A 16,479-nucleotide genomic window follows, 5' to 3' on the forward strand; every position below is an offset into this window, starting at 1 on the left:
CACAAAGACGAGAATGCAGATATGCGGGCCCCACGGAAAAAAGCCCAGTTCCGTGAGGCCGCATATTTGTGTGATGTCGACATCAAGGCATTAACCACTTTCCCTCCTGAGGATTTACCCCCCTTCCTGACCAGGCCATTTTTTGCGTTACGACGCTGCGTTACTTTGACAATTGCGCGGTCATGCAACGCTGCACCCAAATTAAATTTACATCCTTTTTTCCCACGAATTGAGCTTTCTTTTGGTGGTATTTGATCACTCGTGGGTTTTTTTGTTTTGCGCTATAAAAAAAAAAGGCCGACAATTTTGAGAAAAAAAACAATAATATGTCTAGAAAAAAATTTAAAAAATGTAGGCCAAAATGTATTCTGCGACATGTCTTTGCTAAAAAAAATCCCAATACATGTAAATTAATTGGTTTACATTAAAGTTAAAATGTTTACAAATGGCGGTATAGATACTGGAATTTTTATCTTTAATACAAGTAATGGCAGCGATCAGCGACTTATAGCGGGACTGTGGTGGGCATTCTGACACTGGGGGGAACTGACTAACTGCCACTGACATCCCAATGACACTAATGCAGTGATCAGTGCTAATAAAAAGAACTGACAGTACTACTGACACTGGGCAAGAAGGGGTTAACATTTGGGTCAATCAAACGGTTAACTTGTAATCATGTGCTGTGTGTGTTTTGTGCTGCTTTGCATTTCTCCGCTGTGCAGATAAATGCAGCATGTGCTTGCTGGCAAGAGAGAGAGATCTGTGTTGTTTACACACAGGTCTCTCCCCTGTCAGTTCTACTCGGCGATTGCCTGGTGCTGGTGGGGAATCTCCGTCTGGGACCCGTTGATTGACATGGCTAGCTGCCAATGGCGGCGTAGGTAGGGTAGCCCCCTACGCAGAAATGCAAATTACGTATATATACACATGATTTTGCGCAGCCCTGCTGCCCTGTAGCAGTAGTTCTATTTTAGGGTAGAGGTTAAGCTGGCCATACTTTTGCCCTCTGGAAGATTTCTCCCGCCTTCATGACCAGGTAATTTTTTGCTATGCGGCACTTCACTACTTAAACTGGTAACTGTGCAGCAATGCAACGTTGTACTCAAATTAAATTTATATAATTTTTTTTTTCACAGAAAAAGAGCTTTCTTTTGGTGGTATTTAAACACCACTAGGTTTTTTATTTAAAAAAAACTATATTTTTTTACTTTTTGCTATAAAACATATCCAGTAAAAAAAAAATCAAATATCTTCATAAATTTAGGCCATAATATATTCTGCTACACATTTTTGGTAAAAAAAATCCCAATAAGTGTATATTGATTGGTTTGCGTGAAAGTGATAGCGTCTACAAATGATGGCACATATACTGAAATTTTTATCTATTTATTTATAACTAGTAATGGTGGCAATCGGCGATTTATAATGAGACTGTGATAGTGCAGCAGGTACTGACACTGAGTGGGAACTAACAAACTGCCACGGACCTCACCAGTGACACTAATACAGTGATCAGTGCTAATATTATGCAATGACACTGAAGGGGAAGGGGTTAACATCTGGGGCAATCAAAGGGTTATCTGTGTGCCTAGCAAGTGTTGTGCTGCATGCTCATTTTACAAAGGGATGTGATGATTTTTATTCCCTGCTTAGCAGGGAAACAAAAACCACTATGGTGACAGTATGTTAAAAAAAATAATAAAAAAAAAAAAATAAAATGTTAAATAAAATTTGAAAAATTATAATTTTTTATAAACTAATTTGGGTTATTTTTTTTTTTTTTACTAAAAAGTTAGATTAATACATTTTGGCCAAGATTTATGAAGAAAAATTATTTGTTTGCAAACTTTATAAGAAAAACACTTTTTTTTCAAAATTTTTGGACAATTTCATTTACATAGCTAAAAAAATAAAAATCCTTGTGGTGAATAAATACCACCAAAATAAAGCTTTATCTGTCTCAAAAAAATACAAAAAAATTCATGTGGGTACAGTGTTGAATGACCACGCAATTGTCATTCAAAGTGTGATAGCACTGAAAGCTGAAAATTGGCCTGGACTGGAAGGAGGTGAAAGTGTCCGGCATTGTAGTGGTTAAACAGGTGTGTGTGGGAGGCAGTAATTCGCCTGGTGAACCATGGGCCAGCTGCGTACAACAAGGTGATCAAATGCATATTGTGAGTCAGCAGGATCACCCCTGTGAAAGGAGCCTAATGCAGGCCATAGATGGGTCGAAAATCGGCCAATTTTCACACCGTTAATGGGTTAATTGGTCAGCCGTTTTTCTGGATTTTGGCACTTTTTGTTTATCGGTGAAGTTGGAATCATCTGATTCAAAATCATCTGATTTTTGCGCAAATGATGGGCAAATCGTCCGATCTTTTTACCGATAAAAAATCTGCGCATGAGCCGTGACCTGCAAGAAAAAGAAGAAGAATTCCAGTCCGCTATTATATTTGACATGAAAGTATTGCAGTTGCAATAATGTATCTATTTGTATCTGAATAAAAACATCTGTATCCAAAATGGATACAAATAGATAGAATGTTGCAACCGCAATACTTTCATGTCAAATATAATAGCGGGGCTCTCTGCAGGGACAGAAGTAATTAAATGCTGGCCGTAGACGGGATGAAAATTGGCCGCTTTGTTTTTTTACCGTTGGTGGCAACGTCAGCCTATTGAACGACCAATTTTTAGTTTTTTAAAAAAAAAAACGGCTGGTTTTCGACCCGTCTATGGCCTGCATTAGGAAGGCTCTACATAGTTTTCTTAAAGCCAAAAAAAGATCAGGCAGATACTGTACGATCAGACTGCAATGTGTATTACCAGTGCACATTCAAAAACATCTTGATTTCTGTGGGGGGAGGGGTTCCAACAAAATGTGTACTACATAGATTTAGGCTACGTTCACACTAGCCTTGTTAGCAAGCGGCAGACAGGCGTTTGGGAAGTGTTTTTACTCTTTGACAAACGCCTGGGAAAATGCTGCACATTGCAGCACATGGTGCTGTTCAAACGGGAGCGTTAGCATCGCATCGCGGCAAAACAGACGCCTCTGATCAAGTCAGGAGGAGTTGAAGCCTCCTATTCAAGTCTATGGTGCCGCTCCGCAAATGCCCGGCTGGCGTTTGCAGTGTGGTTGCGACGCAGTTGCAGGGCGTTTGCGGAGCGTTAACACCATTCAAACTTCATTATAGGCGTTTGTGGGGCGTTTTTAACTCTTGTCAAACGCCTAGCAACCGTCGCTAAACCGCGCATGCGGCGTTTGCGGAGCATTCAAAACGCTCCGCAAACGCCGGACCAACGCTTGTCAAATGCTATAGGGGTGTTTGGCAAGAGTTGGAAAAACAGTCAAGTGTGAATGAGCCCTTAGAGTGTAGTGCATGTAAAATGCTAGTAAAATGAGTGTGAAAAAAACAAAAGCACATAACTTGCAGCTGCAGCAAATTCTAACTGTACAGGTGTGAACAAGGTCACAGTATAAGGCAGTGGTGGTCAGCTTGGTAATACAGGGGGCCTCAAGTGCAGCCCTGGGCATGTTCAAAGGTCTGTGCAGTAGAATAGAATTTGTACCTAAATAAGATAGCAGATCCCTAAAGACACATTTTGGTGTGTTGGCAGCACATCCATTTCAAATGGCCTGCTTTAACACAACGCATGGCATGGCACATGTCAGTGCACTGAGATGGTGCGAACGGGCCCTTAACATTCCTAGCGGTAATCCCGAGTGTGGCTCGGGGTTAATTTACAGTACGAAAAGCGGTAACCCCCATCCCCGCTCGGGAATACATTACAGTGCTTGTCCTGCAATCCCTCGATCCTTACCTTGTCCTGCAATCCCATCATGTTCTCCCGCTGTGTCCTCCGACCATCTCCTCCAGCCGATGCCGGCATCTGTCTTCCGGGTTCCGTTCCCTGCGAGCGTCGGGACGCAGGGCGGCGGAACTGGCGGGATATTCAAAAAAGTAAAAATATCACCTACACACAATACATTGTAATCTGTTAGTATTACATTACTGTATCAAACCATTTCACCTAAATTGTATCCCTAGTGCTTTGTCCTGTGCCCTGACTGCACTTTTATCATTCTTTCTGCCTGGAAACTTGAGAACGTCCATGGCATCCAAAAAGCATCGCTTTAGGTCAAAGCGGTTTTAGACCAGCTAGAAAACAGCGATAGTGAATTAGAATCACTTGCAGAATTTGGCGATAGTGATTCATGGGCAAATTTGTCATCAGACACTGAAAACAATTCTGCGACTGAGCTCAGTGATGTGCGAACTTGGTGCTCTATTTCAAATTTCAGTGTTTTTGGTTTGATTACGTTATTGAATTAAATTTATAATATTATAATTTTTTATAATTAGTTATTATATTATAATTTATGATTTCGTGTTTCAAACTTTATCATACCCGGAATGTTTATTAGACTCTTGTTTGGACAGATTTAAGTGAATTATTCCTAAGAATTACAGGCCTACAATATAAAACAACAAATTTCCATTAAAAAAAATGTACTGTTTGACATTCAAAAATATTGATTAGCTAGACCGCCAGGGAGGTTAATGCAGAGAGCTGCCAGAAATCGTGCATGAACCCTTTTTGGTGTGTTATACAGCCCATTCAAATGAATAGGCTGTCTTAAAAAGTAACTAAGGGCAAAACTTTTTTTTTTCGCTTTGTAGTGTGAAGAGGGATTAGAACGCCTGTCAGTATTTATTGCTGTCTGTGCCCCCCCCCCCCCTTAGGGCAGATTAACCCTCTATTTGTCCTGTTTACCATCATCATCCAAAGTGGACGTTAGGCCACATGCACACTGCTACTCACAAATGTGAGTTCAAGAGATTTTGGTGCTTTTTTTTTACCCCTGAATTCCGCTCAATAAAAGCCTATGTGTCTATACACAGATATACTCACTGGCCACTTTATTAGGTACACCTTGCTAGTGCCAAGAGAATCTCCCCCACACCATTACATACCACCACCAGCCTGAACCATAGATACAAGGCAGGATGGATCCATGCTTTCATGTTGTTTACGCCAAATTCTGACCCTACCATCTGAATGTCACAGCAACCTGTCTGCCCAATCTCCTCTGACCTCTGCAACAAAGCATTTTTGTCCACACAGCTGCTGCTCACTGGATATTTTCTCTTTTTCGGACCATTCTCTGTAAACCCTAGAGATGGTTGTGCATGAAAATCCCAGTAGATCAGCAATTTTTTAAATACTCAGACCAGCCCGTCTGGCACCATCAATGATGCCAGGTTCAAAGTCTCTTAAATCCCCTTTCCTTCCCATTCTGATGCTCAGTTTAAACTTCAGCAAGTTGGCTCCACCATGTCTACATGCCTAAATGCATGTGATTGGCTAATTAACAATTTGTGTTACCAAGTAATTGAACAGATGTACCTAATAAAGAGGCCGGTGAGTGTATATTCTTAACTCAGAATACTACCTTCTATTGCTTTCAGCCTTTTCCAAATTTCCGAAATTCTTTTTTTTTTGCTGCTGTGATCTGACTTCCTATTAATGGTACGTTTCTACATACAGTGGGACTATGGAGATCGAACGTAGCCACCCTCACACCCTTTCTCCCAAGATGCACTAGGGACTATTGGATGTGCAGTCTACATAGAGCAGTGCAATGACCGAAACTAACATTTATTCCAAACACAAGTGAGGAGGATAAGGAGAGGTTGGGAAGTTCACTGAGGATGTCAAAGGAAGGTAGAAAAACACAGTAAAACAATTTATTGAAAAATAGATTGCAGGACCATTCTATCTATCTATTCAGTCGTATCTGACCCTTGGCGATTGCATGGACCGTCACTCGCAAGCGACTTCTTCCATGAATTCTCTTAGCAATTATTTTACAGGGTAGGTTGCCGGGTCTTTCCCCAACCCCTACCATGCAGGAGATCCCGCATGGCCAGGGATGACACTAGGACAATTTAGACAGGAGCCAATTAACCTACCAGCATGTCTTTGGAGTGTGGGAGGAAACCGGAGTACCCAGAGGAAACCCACACGAACACAGGGAGAACATGCAAACTCCAAGCAGGAGGCGCCATGGTTGGGAATTGAACCCATGACCCAATTACTGCAAGGCAGACGTGTTAACCACTAAGCCACTGTGCTGGCAGGTCCATTAAAGTGACTGTAAAAGGTTTTTTTTTTTTTTTTTTTTAAATTAAAATAAGATGTTATACTTACCTGCTCTGTACAATGGTATAGCACAGAGCAGTTCCTTACCTCCTTTTCTGGTGTCTCCTGCTGGTGCTGTCTGCTCCTTTTTGCGTCTGCCCCCATAGTAAGCCCTGTGCTTTGGGGGCACCTGTGTGAGCCTATGGTTCCTGCTGCTCTCAGTGTCTCCTCTGAGAGCAGGATGAGAGAGCAGTGGTACTGAAGACAGGACAGTGCTGGATTGGTGGAGGAGTCAGGTTAGTGTTGGGGGAGGACACAACAACTCGTAGGATGTTATTTACCCTAATGCAGGGATTGCATTAGGGTAAAAAATGTTTAGACTTTAGAACCACTTTAAGTAGTGGATGTTACTTTAACTGTTACTGGTACTTTTTCAGGTGAACAGCCTCTATTCCTTTATTTAAATAATTATAAAACTTTTTTCGTACATACATGTTTTGTGTTATGATATTGCACAGAGCGGCCCCAACCCTCCATTTCTGGAGTCCCCCGCTGCTGCTGTCTATTCCTCCTCTTCTTTGTGTGCCCCTCAGCAAGCCGGCTGCTTAAGGGGCACTTGTGCGTGGGCACTCCTAATCCATAGACACATGCAGCCCAGCTTGACCACTCCCTCCTCAGAATTTGAATGACAGCAGCAGGAGCCAATGGCTCCTGCTGCTCTCAGAGACTCCTGTGAATGCAGAAAGAGAGGAAGTGGGAGGGGGGGTTAGAAATGTTTTTTAATGCAATAAGGTAAAACTGGATTAGTTTTACAGGTAGCAGAAGGAGAACTCGCCCCCCCCCCCCATCCACTGCTGCCTTTACTGGGCTCTCCCATGCAATCAGCATTGGCTCCCCTGGACACAGTAGGATGAACCTTATTTAGCCACTTTTGTTTTCGATTCTGTGTTTATGGGCCAATTACTAGCCAGTGAAGCAGCTGATCAGATAGATCTATGTCTGATCAGCTGCATTGGAGGCCAAAGAAGAGATCTGGGGTCTAATAAACATCTATAAAGAGGACCTGTCATGGCCCATGCTATCACAAGGGATGTTTTTCATCCCTCCTAATAGCAATTAAAAAAAAGATACAGTGTAAACATTTATTAAATAAGGGGAACGCACTTGTCGATCTCACACGCATTTGTAAACAGTGATCACAGCACAAATGTGAGGTATCACTGCGAATGTCAGAGTGAGAGCAATAATTCCAGCACCAGACCTCCTGTGTAACTCTAAACTGGTAACCTGTAAAGGCTTTTAAAGTGTTGTCTATCCATAACTTAAAGTATCGTAGTTTGACGCCATTCCACAGGCGTGTGCACTTTTAAAGCGTGACATGTTTGGTATCGATTTACTCAGTGTAACATCATCTTTTATGTTTTACCAAGAAACTTTGGTAATATATTGTGTTTGTGTTCAGTAAAATTCATTAAAGTGTATTTTTTCCCCCCAAAAAATTGGCCTTTGAAAAACTGCTGCGCAACTACTGTGTGACACAAAAAATTGCAACACTTGTCATTTTATTCTCTAGTGCCTTTGCTTAAAAATATATATATAATGTTAATATATTATTATATTATAATATAATTTTTACATGTAGGAGAAAAATGTCAAAATTGATCCAGTAGGCAAGTGATTAAATGTGGCATAAAATGTATCTTTTGTTCACTACTTAAAAAAAAAAAACTTCACAAATCTATATGTAATAACTACATTACAGGTTTGTAATGGGAAAGAAAAAAAGCCCTCACACAATATCATACTGTAGTTGTAAACATGTATAGCCTGTCAGGTAGCTCTTCAAACTACAAAGTTGTAGTATATTAGAAAAAGGATTTTACAATAAGATTGTATTCTGTGTTTCCAAATATATAGACTGTGATGAATAAACTGTTTCATATAAAAACTGAAAATGGCACATATTTAAAAAGAAAAGAAAACAAAAAAAAACATTTGTGCAATTATATTCCATTTTATGATGTCTAGTTTAGCTCCACAAAGGCTGTGTATAGCATGAAAATATACGAGGTGTGACAATTTCATTCCTGGAATGCACTGTAAAAAATAAAGTAAACATTCTTCAAAAGATTGGATGAAATTTGAAGACAATGTTCTTTCTGATCTTCTGTCAAGATTTGAGGCACCATCTTTGTGGAAATGTTTCTCCTTCCCGAATCCTCCGTTAGAATCTGCCGCACTTCCCTGTTCAATTTTTCTGCCATCATTTGCACAGTCAATCTTTAATCTGAATGTAAGAGGGTTCACACTTTTTCCACATTTGCATCTGTTCTGTGTGTTTTTTTTGGCTGCTCACTTCTAGCGTCATTCATAGTTGCCATTCAGAAACACTTGATTTTTTCTTGGATGGTTCACAATAAGCCTGTTGTAACAGAGCAAAAGTTTCACTCTCACTTTTGACCATTTTCATGGAAAATTCATTAATCTGCTGCTCCAGATTCCTGTTACTCATTTTCCACCAACATCACAACACACGTTATTTCTTCTACTACTCCATAAAGACTGAGTTAACTGGTCTGAGACCCAGGTGAATGCAAGTTTAAACACAGCAGAAAATGCTCGAGTGTGAATGGCTGTGCGACGCACCACCATAGCGCTACACCGCAGACATTCCGGGAATTAAATTATTAATTAAATTATACACTTTGTATATCACAGAGCTGAGCCTAAGGTGTGCCTTTTTGAATTGCGTCGATGCATGTTAATGCATTTACCTTATAACATAATCCATCATGCTAATGTTATGATTATTTTTCTCATTTACAGGATTATGGTTATTTTCCTGTTCTTAAAAGGGCATGAGATGAATTTGGATGATTCTAATTGTACAGCTGGTAAGCAATATAAAAAAATAAAGGGTCTTTCTAACATGAGAACACTTGTGACTTCAATGAAAACTGAGGTCTTTTTCATTTCCTGAATACAGTGACGAAGAATAATCCCCTTGTTCAGAGTTTTCAACCTATGCTGATTTTAGGCCAGGGGTACTCAACCTGTGGCCCGAGGGCCAATGTGGCCATCAGAGCCCTCTGATGTGTCCTTTGACCTCAAACCAGGGAAATGCATGCTTAGGGTCGGCAACCCGTTGATCGTGATCTTGGCTTCCCAACCCACCATCCCAGAGCATCAGAGTGCAACGAGCCAGTGGCAGCACTGGAGGAAATAGGCGGCCATGGAGGGAGCAGGAGCCACATAAGGCGATGCTTCCTCTATAGCACCAGCTCCTGTCCCAGGTGGAGTGATACCAAGTGCACTTCACCTGGGACCTTTCTAGCAGCCTGGAGACAGAGCGTGATTCAACCAGAAGGTGGTTGAGGAAAAGGAGGTGAGTGAATTAAACAGCACATACAGTGCCTTAAAGAAGTATTCATGCCCCTTGAAAGTTTCCACATTTTGTAAGGTTACAATCAAAAACATAAATGTATTTTATTGGGATTTTATGTGATAGACCAACACAAAAAGGCACATAATTGTGAAGTGGAAGGAAAATTATAAATGTTTTTCAACATTTTTTACAAATATCTGAAAAGTGTGTTGTGCATTTGTGTTCAGCCCTCCTGAGTCAATACTTTTGAATAACTCAATACTTTGTAGAACCACCTTTCACTGCAATTATAGCTGCAAGTCTTTTTAAGGATGTCTCTATCAGCTTTGCACATCTAGAGAGTCACATTTTTTCCTGCTCTTCTTTGCAAAATAGCTCAAGCTCTGTCAGATTGGATGGAGAGTGTCTGTGAACAGAATTGTTTAAATCTTGCCACAGATTCTCAATTGGATTTCATTCTGGACTTTGACTGGGCCATTCTAACCCATGAATATACTTAGATCTAAACCATTCCATTGTAGCCCTGGCTGTATGTTTAGGGTCGTTGTCCTGCTGGAAGGTGAACCGCCGTCCAAGTCTCAAGTCTTTTGCAGACTCTAACAGGTTTTCTTCTAAGATTGTATTTGGCTCCATCCATCTTCCCATCAATGCTGACTAGCTTCACTGTCCCTGCTGAAAAAAAGCATCCCCACAACATAATGCTGCCACCAACATGTTTCACGATGGGGATGGTGTGTTCAGGGTGATGTGCAGTGTTAGTTTTCCGCCACACATAGCGTTTTGCTTTTAGGCCAAAAAGTTCAATTTTGCTCTCATCTGACCAGAGCACCTTCTTCCACATGTTTGCTGTGTCCCCCACATGGCTTCTCGCAAACTGAAAACGAGACTTCTTATGGCTTTCTTTCAACAATGGCTTTCTTCTTGCCACTCTTCCATAAAGGCCAGATTTGTGGCGTGCATGACTAATAGTTGTCCTGTGGACAGATTCTCCCACCTGAGCTGCAGATCTCTGCAGCTCCTCTAGAGTTACCATGCGCCTCTTGGCTGCTTCTCTGATGAATGCTCTCCTTGCCCGGCCTGTCAGTTTAGGTGGACGGCCATGTCTTGGTAGGTTTGCAGTTGTGCCATACTCCTTTCCATTTTCGGATGATGGATTGAACAGTGCTCTGTGAGATGTTCAAAGCTTGGGATATTCTTTTATAACCCAACCCTGCTATAAACTTCTCCACAACTTTATCCCTGACCTGTCTGGTGTTTTGCTTGGCCTTCATGATGCTTTTGTTCTCTAACAAACCTCTGAGGGCTTCACAGAACAGCTGTAGTTATACTGAGAATAAATTACACACAGCTGGACTCTATTTACTAATTAGGTGACTTTTGAAGGCAACTGGTTCCACTAGATTTTAGTTTGTAGTATCAGAGTAAAGGGGGCTGAATACAAATGCACGCCACACTTTTCAGATATTTATTTGTAAAAAAATTTTGAAAACCATTTATCATTTTCCTTCCACTTCACACTTATGTGCCAATCTGTGTTGGTCTATCACATAAGATCCCAATAAAATACATTTTCGTTTTTGGTTGTGATATGACAATATGTGGAAAATTTCAATGAGTTGCATTATTTCCTTTGTGTGCTTCCTGAAAGTGCACTACACCCACAAGATATAATAGAAGTCTATGGCAAAGCGCAGTTAACACACAGGAAAGGCACAGGTGCACTGAACTGCACCCGCTTTGCAGGTAAACCACAGCACATCTGTATGAAAGCAGCCTTATAGGGGGCTCAGAACAATAAGGGGTCATTTACATTTGCTGTTTGGGGGCGGTAAACCCTATAGTTGAGACATGTTTTTACCATACGCGGTTTTTCCCCCCAATTACTGGTGTAGCATTAGGAGTCGCAATGGCAACCCCGCCCCATTCTGCAGGGGGGCGTGTGGCCTCCCTGTCACATTCTGTTTTACACTGGACAGGAGGGGCAGAGAGGGCGGCATATACAAGACCCAGTCCTCTCCATTTTCCTCCTGCAACCGCTGAAATCAAGCTGCTCCTCCTCTCTCTCTCATTGACATTCATCCACTTCATCAGGATGAAAATGTTCATTATGCTATTTAAAATAAAAAATTTTACATTTTTAACCATTTCATTGTGGCCCACGACCAGTTACCAAATCACTTAAAGCTGAAGTTCACTCAAAATGGGAAGTTCCACTTGTTTGCATCCTCCCCTCTTCCACTGCCACAATTGGCACTTTTTTTTTGGGGGGGGGGAGCTGGTACCTGGTTTTGACAGGTACCCGCTCCCACATCTGGTCAGATAGGCTGTGCCTTCCTCCCCTCCTTCCCCCCCAGGAGCCTTCTGGGACACTTCACAGGCCCCAAAAGACAGTAGGACCATTCACTATTGTGCAGCGCACTTCGCGCAAGCGTAGTCCTGAGCTGGCTGCTAGTTTCCCTTACTTAAGATGTCGGCACCTGAACCCGAAGCCGATTGAAGAATCGGCTCAGGTGAGGTCATCGCTTGATCCCTGGACAGGTAAGTATCATTATATTAAAAGTTAGCAGCTACAGTATTTGTAGCTGCTGACTTTTAATTTGGGGGGGGGGGGGGCTTGAGCTCTGCTTTAATTGGTCCTTCCTGTTCAAAAGGTTGAGCACCCCCTGTTTTAGGCTGTTCCTTCATTCCAATATAGTAATGTTCACAGGACATCATTTTGAATAACTGATCTGCAGTACAATACCAGTTATCATTTGCATAAATTACCTGGCAGGGCTGGGAGAGTCATCCTGAGGTATAATATTAATGTCAAAATACTGTTCCTGAGTCTGAACAGCCAATTCAATGCACACGTATTGCAGGCATTAAGAAAATTGGAAGTTAACTTGTGCATTAAAAAATCCATTTTGAGGGATATATTTTTATATTTAGTGGGTGTTGTTACCATTTAGTTACATTGTAATTTTAATGGGGCCCCAAACTAAAAAAAAATGTCAGGGTCCTTTTTTCTGGCGCTGTCAAACTTCAGAACATGCACCACAAGGGGACCAGTTGGCATGGGAAAAGAGTGCAACTCGAATCACTTTGTCTTCGCTCCCAGGAGAGGCGCCATTGAGGGACACATAATGGTAGATTTAGGTAAGCAAAAAAAGATGTTAGATGTTTCCAGCTCTCAGGACAGCAACATAAGCAGTTAAAGGATAAGTTCACATTTTGTGTAACATGTTACACGTTACACACCTCCTTTTGACAGCTAGAGGGGGGATCGTCTCCTCTCATTGACTGTCACAATCTGAAAAATAACAGGGCCGTGTGGGGCTCTGTCTGCCCGGCCTTGTCATTCATTCACAGTACTCTGTGAATGGGAAAACTGCAAGTTCCGACAGCCTATGCGACTGTCTGCTTGTAGTTCTCAGCAGTGACAGAACTACCATGGTCACAAAGGTTGCATTTGCGACCAGACCCTGGTGTTCCACCACTGTGGGGGCCCCAGGAGCCCAGACTGTGGCTCCGTGGCAGGGTATCTGGCTGCAGTTGTGAGCAGAGAATGTATATTACACTCTATCTCACACTGCCCAGACCCAGTACGGACAGCCCACCCTCTCCCCCCCGCACAAACGGGAGAGGATAAAGAGGGTTGGATGAGATCCTCCTCATCCCGCCCCTCTCCTCCTGTGCGTGCCTGAAGCCCCGCCCACACTCCAATCCCTGGCAGCACTGTGCCTCACAAAGGGGAATGCCCAGTAGCTGGCAACTACATTGTGGATGATATATACAGCCTTCCTGAGCCTCCTTCCTGGGGTGAGTGAACTCTATTGACTCAACATGCCTCGCAGCAAATAGTTTGGGGTGTCTACTTTCCAAAAAAGGGGTAATTTGGGGGTGTGGGGGGAAGCTTTTTATGCCCAGCATTAGAAGTTTATGCCGCACATCACTCACTCTTCTAACAACATGAAGACCATGCCTTTTCTGACACTTTTTTGTTCACATGAAAAAATCAGTATTTTTTGCTAGGAAATTGCTTTAAACCCACAAACATTTATATATTTTTTTTAAAGCAGACACCCTAGTGAATAAAATGGTGGGTGCTGCAATTTTTTATGTCACATAGTACTCCCGCAGCGATTTTTCAAATGCACATTTTTTGAAAAAATACACTTTTACTTTTAATGCACAAAAACTCAATATATTGGCCAAGTATTTGTTAAAATATAAAAGATGATGTTATACTGAGTAAATAGATACCAAACATGACATGCTTTAACCTCCCTGGCGGTATTCCCGAGTGTAACTCGGGGTAAAGTTTCAGTACCAAAAGCGGTAACCCCGAGCTACACTCGGGCTTACCATGCGGCGCTGCACAGGGATTCCCTACAGCGCTTACCTTGTCCTTTGCTCCTGCGAAGCATCCCCTGCAGCGTCCCTGGCCATCTCCTCCGGCCGATGCCGGCATCTGGCTTCCATGTTCCGGTCCCTGTGACGTCGGGATGTACGGGCGTCGGAACCGGCGGCAAATTTGAAAATTTTAAAAAAATGAAATTTTTTTAAAAACGATTATTTCATAGCGAAACATTCCTGTATTAAAGCATTTCACATACATTTTGTCCCTACTGCTTTTACCTGCGCCCTGCCTGCATTTTGACTGTTCTTTCTGCCTGGAAACCTAGAAAAGTCCATGGCGTCCAAAAAGCGTCCCTTTAGGTCAAAATCGGTTTTAGACCAGCTAGAGAACAGCGATAGTAAATCAGAACTACTTGCAGAATTGAGTGATAATGATTCATGGGGGAAATTCGTCATCAGACACTGAAAACGATTTTGCGACTTTGCTCAGTGATGTGCGAACTTGGCGCTATATTTCAAATTTCAGTGTTTTTGGTTTGATTATATTATTGAATTAAATTTATTATTATTATATTATTTTTTATGAGTATTTATTAAGTAAGTAATTACTAAGAATTGCAGGCCTACAATATATAACACCAAATTTCCATGCAAAAAATGGTACCGCTTTTGGTACAAAATTCCTGACATAATCATACCGCCAGGGAGGTTAAAACTGTGCATGCCCCGTGCAATATCGACAGATTGCATACATTTTTAATATCCATAGGCGATGCTTTAAAAGCCTTTACAAGATACCATTTTAGATTTACATAGGAAATCTAGTGCTAGAATTACTGTCCTTGATCTGTCGTTCGTGACGATACCTCACATGTTTGGTGCAACCGCTGTTTACATACCGGCACGGGGTCAAAACGTGGGGTGGTGGGGGGCGAGGGTGCTTTTTTTTTGGTTATTTTGATTTTGTCCCTTTCATTTTTTTTTGATCATTTTTATTGCTATCACAGGGAATGTAAATATCCCCTGTGACTGAAATAGGCATTGACAGGTATTCTTTTTTGAGAAATCTGGGGTCTGTTAGACTCTAGGTATCTCCTCTGCCCTTACATCATCTGATCTCACCAAGATTTGTGTGATCAGATGCTTTCCCAATTTACAAATGGTACTTTATATTCTGTGAAACTGAAGTGATGAACTAGCTCTGGTCTCCAATCAGCTCTATGGTGAGTTAGCAGAAACACCGTCTGCATTTTCAGGTTCCCCCCAATGGTACGGGACTGCCCGAGAAGGCTGTGGAAGGCAGCGGGGGAGGGGGGCATCTTATCCTGCTGCTTGTAAAAGCAATCCTGCAGCTAATTAGTCACTAGGATTGGTTTTACATGAAAGCCGATCGGCTGAAAAAACAATGCCTGGATGATGCCTGCAGCTGCAGGCATCATCCTGGTATAGTCCAGTGATGTACCAGTACATCGCTGGTCCTTGTTGGGTATATATGCTATGTTCTTTTTTTTATGCAGCCTGTGGACTGAATGAAAACAAGAGAAGAAATCTCTGCCAGAAAAAGTGTGTGGTATGCCCACCATTAGAATATACTGCCCTGCATCCACCAACTTCTAATGGTGGGCACACATGAAATGTTCTTTTTTTGTAGTTTGGCCTGTGGGCTGAACAGAAAAAAAATAACAGATTCCTCTGTTCACATCGATTGATGTGGATGAAGAAATAGCTGCCAAAAAATGTTTTAAAAATATATGCCAAAGCATAGGGGCCATCCACGCACTGGCCACCCCAGGCAACCATGCTTGGGCATATATGCTCTTTTTTTAACTGCAGATTGAAAATCTCATCCAACAGCGCTGCACAAATTTACGTATATTCTGAGAGCAAGACCCTGTTACTGTCAGAATAAACAGATCGGTGCTGCATCTGAATGGCATTTCCTGCAAAGAAAACAGCACTGATTAACAATAAAACAGTAACAGTATAACAGTAACTCAACAACAACAAAAAAAAACTGCAACTATTTTTGTTTTTAAATTTTTTTTATTTTTTTTTGTACTTTTACTTTTTATGTTTTTTTTTAACTTTTTTTTAAACTGTAACAAGCAGATATTAGGGTCTCTAAAAATGCGATATCCAGTTTCCTGACTACCTAACATCTTTCGAGACCCTGTGCAAATATGTGCCCTGAACTGTGCCATGCTGTACCCTATACTAATACTCCACTAGTGTGTGGTAGCAACGGAAGCAGTCCTTGAGGCAGAGACCAGGTTGGCCAGGACAGGAGGGACAAAAAAAGCCGTTGTCACGCCTAATTCCATGTCTGCTACAGGCACAACATCTTTTTTGGGGTGTCCTTTGGGTTGGGATACCAGGAATGGCATCGGGAAAATGCATCTCATGCACCCGCCTAACTGCATCTGGGTTGGGGGTTTGGGCCATAGTACCTTCTGGATACAAAAGGGCCCTGATGATCTCTTCCTGGAATTTTAGGAAGGATCTACTTTGTCTAGTTGCTTTGTAAAGCACAAAAGCGTTATATAGACCCAATTGAAATAAATAAACAAACACTTTTTTTGTACTAGCGTCTGGCTTTTCTG

At 41.8% G+C, this 16,479-nt stretch overlaps 1 protein-coding gene across 2 annotated transcripts in view; it reads left to right on the forward strand.

Moving 5' to 3' along the window:
- Positions 1–8,978: 8,978 nt before the first annotated feature.
- The window catches only part of LOC149446251 (protein lin-54 homolog), a 141,900-nt gene continuing 134,399 nt past the window's right edge, over positions 8,979–16,479 (forward strand). For both annotated transcript variants that reach the window (XM_089652772.1, XM_089652773.1), the window contains exon 1: positions 8,979–9,047. In XM_089652772.1, the coding sequence (XP_089508898.1) occupies positions 9,027–9,047 (21 nt within the window). In that variant the 5' untranslated portion in view covers positions 8,979–9,026. The remainder of the gene's footprint in view (positions 9,048–16,479) is intronic.

This window comes from Staurois parvus, unplaced genomic scaffold (assembly GCF_062004578.1).
Source record: "Staurois parvus isolate SC_StPar_1 unplaced genomic scaffold, SC_StPar_1.0 ptg000694l, whole genome shotgun sequence".
Taxonomy (NCBI): Eukaryota; Metazoa; Chordata; class Amphibia; order Anura; family Ranidae; genus Staurois; species Staurois parvus.